The sequence below is a fragment of the Oculina patagonica genome, unplaced genomic scaffold, assembly GCF_052425735.1.
Source record: "Oculina patagonica isolate OP01 unplaced genomic scaffold, crgOcupat unplaced1160, whole genome shotgun sequence".
Lineage (NCBI taxonomy): Eukaryota > Metazoa > Cnidaria > Anthozoa > Scleractinia > Oculinidae > Oculina > Oculina patagonica.
In genome coordinates, this window is record NW_027557151.1 from 1 (window position 1) to 6488 (window position 6488).

The window sequence follows — 6488 nt, forward strand, 5'->3', positions numbered from 1 at the left end:
ATGAGATCATTACAGCCAACTTATATTCAACACGCGCTTGTTGAATAATTCACAATTATAAATATTGGATTACGCAAAAACCTCGTACATGTCTAAAAAGATTCACTATCTTGAATTTTGCCAAAAACCCAAAGTTTTGTGGAGATACAAGTTGTGAGCCAATGAAACATAAAAAATTGCAAATTCGGAATTTTACAAAACTGTATGATATATCGACAGTGTGTGCCTGATGTCATCACCTTTGACCAAAATCATGAAAATTAAAATCGTGATATTTGTGAAATTCGAACTCCAATATTTTCTTGAGTCCGAATCAGAACTCTTTAAAGGTTGCATAATAGCTACGGGAGGCATAACCATTTTATTTGTTATGCTTCTTTTTCATTTAATGCCATATTTAAATAATTCCGCCCGAATTACAAATTGTCCTATCAGAATATGCTCATACAATGCAAGCTCTAATTTGAAAAAATAATGTGATTTTGTCTTTTCTGGATCAAAATAAGCAACTTTTTCATACAAAATGTACAATTCATTCATTTGAGATAATTATTTTCACTTTTAAAATTTATATATTAAAAAGTTTACTTAGATACAATCACGTAATATCTAAATGTTAGTTAAGTTTGCTTTGATTGTAGCATTACTTAATCTTTTTTTCTTCAGTTGAAACTGCATCCTTATCACTTTTTGAAGGGTCATCTTCAAGGAAGACTTTCAGCATTTGCTGGCGCACATTTTCTGTAAATTCTGGAACATCATCAGTTCTGAGTCCCTCAGTTGATATGGGAGCCAACACTTTTGCTTTGATGGTCCCTACCAAGAAATGAATTCAGAAAAAGTTAGGACAATGTCTGCACACTTTCAGTGCTATGGTTTATATGGTAAGCGGCAACAGAGGCTGCGGAGTGTTTTGGAACGTGGGGGGCTTAGACTGTCCCAAAAATACTCGGCAGGTTTTCATATTTGGAGCAACTTTTTTCCGTTTTAGCAATTTTTTGATTTCTGAGCAATTTCTAGACCGTTGATTTCCGAAGATTCTCCGAATGTTGTTCCAAGGCCATATGAACATTTCCGTTCACTTTTCTAACTCACAAAAGACAAATGAAGTTTCCCAAAGACTTCCAAGGATGTTTTAAAGATGTTTGAACTCACTCAGGAGATGAAATATCTTGACAAACCAGTTTTATGCTGGGCTTGCAATATTTCTCAGCACTAAAGCGTGGGGGGCTGAGCCCCCTGCTTTACTGCCAATAGTACAAGGCAACTAGGATCAGCGGAACTTTTCCTGGATGGGATGCTCTTTCATCACTACTTACTGAAGGCAGGGGAAAGGGGAATGGGGGAAGGGGGAGAGTCCAGGAGTAAAGGGGATACGGAGTCCATAGGAGGCAGACAAGGACCTGAGGGTAAGAAGAGACAACAAGCAACTTAAGAAGGGGTACAATCTGGGAGTAAAACATACTGAAAGTGGAATAGTTAGACCCCCTGTGAAGAAAAGGTGTTTTGGTGTTTTTTTTTTCTTAAGAATGCGACACCTGGACCCTGGCCAGGCCCAAGCCAAAAGCTGGAGTTTAATTAATGCAGTGCTAACCATAAAACACTATGATCATAAACCCCCCAAGGTGCAGGCTCCATTGAATGTGCTCCACAAAATTCTTAAAAGGCAAAACCAAATGAAACTTACCATATTCAAATAACTTGTTCTTCTTGTTGAAAATTGAAGTATAATCATAGATCACAATTGGCACAATAGGGAGCTAAAACAAGAAATAAACAATGTCAAATATAAAGCGAAAGTCATGCATTCTCCCAATGTTATCAACATATTTAACATGTGCAGTGTCTCCAGTATTGAATGCAAGGTACTGATGTATGAAAAAAAATATCGAGCCTTGCAATTCCTACATTATGGGAGGCACAGAGGCCTTATGGTAAGTATGCTGGACTCCAGATTGTGTGGTCCAGGTTCGAGCCCTGGCTGGGGTCATCGTGGGGTCATCAAACCGCAGGCAACGATTTGCGCTTTTTGCTGCCGTCAATCATTTTTAGTGGAGCTTTCGGGAAAGTTTAAACAGAAGTTCACTTTAAGGCTGAAAAGGTCACATCTGTGAGTTGTGATTGGTTGATTTTGATCCATTTTGTCTGTTTCTTTTTTAAGGTTCATTGGCTGTCGCTATAATAATGATTGACAGCAGCAAAAAGAACAATCGTTGGTTAAGTTTTGAATTTCAGAGTTTGCATGTCTTTGAAAACTGCAATAATAATCTACCTGTGATTGTTGAGCCAAGTGAAATGCTCCTTTTTTAAATGGAAGAAGAGTTCCTGTTTGGTTTCTGGTTCCCTCAGGAAAAATCCAAAGATTAATCTGAAACAATTTCCAAAATGAAATTAGCTGTATCCTGAACAAATAAAAAAGCCAATACCACAGTACTGATCAATAAAAATTTATATGCTGATAAATCATAACTTAAATAAGTCTTCTGGAATAAAATTATATGTTATGCACTATTCAGGAGTCAATTCATTAATAAAAACTCATTCACTGATATGTTTGCCATAGCAATATCTGCCTATTGCATTGTAAAGGTACCTTACTGTTACTTAATTTTGCGTTTCTTTAATTTCACGTTTTTCCCGATCGTAAAAATATCGTGAAATTAAAGACCCGCGAATAAAAATCCCCGCAAAATTTAATACCCAAAAATTAAAATTTCACAGAAAAAAATGACTAACATGTACCAACCATAACATACACAGGATATGTATCAACTAAACATTGCTGCAAACTAAGTACCGAGACAAGGTGTATCCACGTTGTAGTACACTTAGAAGTCAATTTTGAAATATATGCTTTGCTTTTTCCATTTGTGACCCTCCATGTGAAAAGGGGGCTTAACGTAATTTCTCTCAAACGCGTTTAAACGCAGCGTTTGAAACGCATTTGAAACGGGTTTCAAACAGTTTCAAACAGATTTCAAACGCGTTTCAAACACCTTTTGAATTTAGAGCGTTTCAAACGCAGAAAACGCATTTTATAGGGTTTGAAACGCCAAATTATTTGAGCATAATTATTACTGAACGTAGGAGGTAGACAGCATTGTTTATGATAGTTTCCCGATAGTAATTTTTGGAACGGTTTCACAGAACATCCCGGTAACAAATCGAAACAAAATATGACGTCTACCCGTGGTAGGTCGTGTTGGAAGCTCGGCGGAAAGGTTGTTTTTGACTGGACTGGAAGCCTTTCTGCGGCCCCTTTTGCTTTCAAATGGCAGACATTCTGCAGAATTTAGCGAAAACTGTAGACTAGCACCAATTTAACTGCACAAAATAATTTTCGGCGGCAGCCATTTTACTGTTGAATTACTGCAGTTGGGCTGCATGTGCAGTCAACTTAAACATAGTGCAGAAGTTTTGATAAGCTGTCTTAATTTTCGAACTGTTGAACTGTTAAAGCCAGCTGGTTGATATTATTTCTCACTAACAGGAGTATAAAATTAAATCAATTGCGGCTCGCGTACTCAGTGGCGACTGTATTTTCATTTGACAGAATGCGACTCACCGAAAACGTGTCATCTGGCATCCCAAAGTGAATTTTTCATCGATCAATCGATACAATTTCTAATATTTATATTGCAGTGTGTTTACAGGGAACATAAATTTGCAGTTTTCTTTTCTCCTGTGTGCGTTGCCATTCTCCATTCATGAAACCTCGGAAACTTCAAATGATCGCTGTTGAACGTACAAAGCGCCCCGCTTGTGGTTTGAAGCATCAGGTTTCACGAGTTCGCACGTGATTAAATCGTGGAATTTATTCAACTTCTTGACTTTACACGCAACAGTTTCAAATGTAACTAAACTGTTCATACATTAGTTTTTCGTTTTACAATCTATAGTTGCGTGAAATATATCGCTTATTTGCCGAAATTATCTCGATAAAATGTTATTTATTTCAAGACTTCAGAAAACAACCTGATGTGTGAGACGTGACAATGCACACGCTCTGTATAAAACCTGATACTTTGTTTACTTTATTTGGCGGTCAAGATTTGAAAGTTAAAACGATCGGTTAACCGAACGGACAGTTTAAATGTGTTGTTCAGTTTGGTTTTTCAAGTTACAAAGGGAATTAACAAGCGACAAGATGGTCCAAAAGCAAGAAACATGCTTCAGGATGTGTGGTGATATAGTTTTCGTGCAGCGAATGTGTTTGTTTACCGTACGCGTTGCATATTTTTAACACGCCTCAGACACAAAGCGATGTGTGGATTAAATATACGATGTAAGTATATTTTATACACTGTACAACTGTATACAATGCAATATTCACAGACAAGCTCTTGCTATTAACACAAGTCTGCATCACGCTGATTTATTGATGAGGAGAAAATGTTACTCAAATCAAAAAGCTTTCCTGCTGCAACATCATCATTCTCTGATTTCCTAAGCTACTGTAGACACTGTATAATTTGAACTGAAATCGTTGTCACATTTTGAATAAATTATGCTTCAACAGTAATGATAATCTAAGCATGGCGTTTCAAACACATACAAACGCGTTTCACCATGTTTCAAACACCAACTGTTTGAAACGCGTTTCAAACAGTTTGAAACGAATTTCAAATGCATTTGAAACGGGTTTCAAACGCGTTTCAAACAAAAACGCTCTTGAAACGCTGTTACGATAAGCCCCCTTTTCATATGGAGGGTCACATTTTACCTTAAAGGTTAATTTTTAAACATGCTTTGCACTTGTTCCAGTTTATCTAAAAATTTTAAAAAGTTGACACTTTTTAAAAAATAAAATGAAGTTGAGAAAGCTTGAATCGTGAAATTATTGCCCTTTTTTCATATTTGCCTATTGAAATCACGAAAAATAAAACCCGCGAAATACTGTCTTGCAAAAGTCACGAAATAAAGTACCCGCAAAATTAAGTACCAATAAGGTACAGTCAACTCTCTCTAAGACGGACACCGTCGGGACCCACCTCAACTGTCCGTCTTAGAGAGGTGTCCACCTTATAGAGAGTCAAGGTAACGTGACACCGGAAATTTTGAGACGATGAAGCTAAACGGCTATGCACAACGAGTGCACGTCTGTTTTTAGTCGCTTACGTTAGCAAAACCTATAAAGTGGAACTAAAATAATATCAGAAATTCAACTTGTTTGTTAATAACAAACGATAATACTGTAAGTAAAAAACTGAAATTTTGGTGCCCATATACAAGTTTAAGTAAAGAAGTAATGCGTTTTAGCAGTATTTTGGTATTCTAAAGGCGCTGACCTTCTATGCTATATGTCGATAACAAGTTTTGAAGTATTATAACTTTTTGTGCGTGTCCGTTGGTGGTTTCATAGTGTCCGTTGTCCGTCTTAGAGAGGTGTCCGTCTTACAGAGAGTTTTCTTACAGTAAAATGACTGAAAAACGGCAGGGACCATAACCAGGTGTCCGTCTTATGGAGGTGTCCGTCTTATAGAGGTGTCCGTTAAGAGAGAGTTGACTGTATTTCAAACTAACACCCCCCGGTATCCGGTCACATCGTTCCAAGGTTACTTCGTTCCAAGTCAGATCGTTCCAACTTTCGGTCAGATCGTTCCAAAAAAAGTTAGTTCGTTCCAACTAAAAGTTACTTCGTTCCATCGAAATATTCGATCGTTCCAAAATAAGAAGTTAGATATAAAAGACGATCCAAGTCATAAAAGGTTTTCAAATCACCTTATTTGCGTTTCATATATCTGTTTTCAACTATGTGTTGACCATTACAACTTACATCAAACGTAAACCGCTGATTAAAACCTAAGTTGTACGGCTGAGCTGTATCGACTATCTACATTTCAGTAATATTTTAAAGTCAATAGACAAACCCCGGCCTCTCTCTAATCTCCCTATTCGATGGCGCATACAGTTAAAGAGTTCTGTTCAGCGCGCGACACTAATAAAACATCGTAAGTAAAGAACACAAGATTAAATTAAGTAAAGGCGTATTACACGCAACAAAAGCAGTCGCATATAAAAACCATATAAACTTGAAACTTCAATAAACAATTTCTAACCTAAAAAAAACTTTTGTAGCTAAGAATTTTTTTCGTTACTTTTCGTTATACGCGGTAGGGAACTGGATTCGATAACAATTCAACATGGCGAACTTTTCTTTTCAATCACACCGACGCATAACTTAACAGAACCGAAAATATTCCATAAACTTGGTGTTAAGCAATTGATAGAAAACAACTACGCAAGGAATTCTAAACAGGTAAAGGCATACAAATTAATTTGGCAGGTACAACGGCAAACTAAAACGTAATAAAAACCGTGTTGCTCGTAACGAACGGTAGAATTAATATAACGATCTGACTTTTTCAATGGAACGAAGTAACTTTTAGTTGGAACGAAGTGACTTTTATTTGGAACGATCTGACCGAAAGTTGGAACAATATGACTTGGAACGAAGTAACCTTGGAACGATGTCACCGCAATTCACA

The 6488-nt window shown here is 36.9% G+C and overlaps 1 protein-coding gene across 1 annotated transcript; it reads right to left on the reverse strand.

Moving 5' to 3' along the window:
* Positions 1 to 346: 346 nt before the first annotated feature.
* Positions 347 to 2368, reverse strand: LOC144639658 (1-acyl-sn-glycerol-3-phosphate acyltransferase alpha-like; the record flags this gene model as incomplete). The annotated part of the gene is made up of 3 exons (XM_078498940.1): positions 347 to 816; positions 1688 to 1760; positions 2273 to 2368. Coding segments are annotated over 3 exons (342 nt in total), but the record flags the coding sequence as incomplete, so codon positions are not given.
* Between the last annotated feature and the right edge of the window lie 4120 nt (positions 2369 to 6488).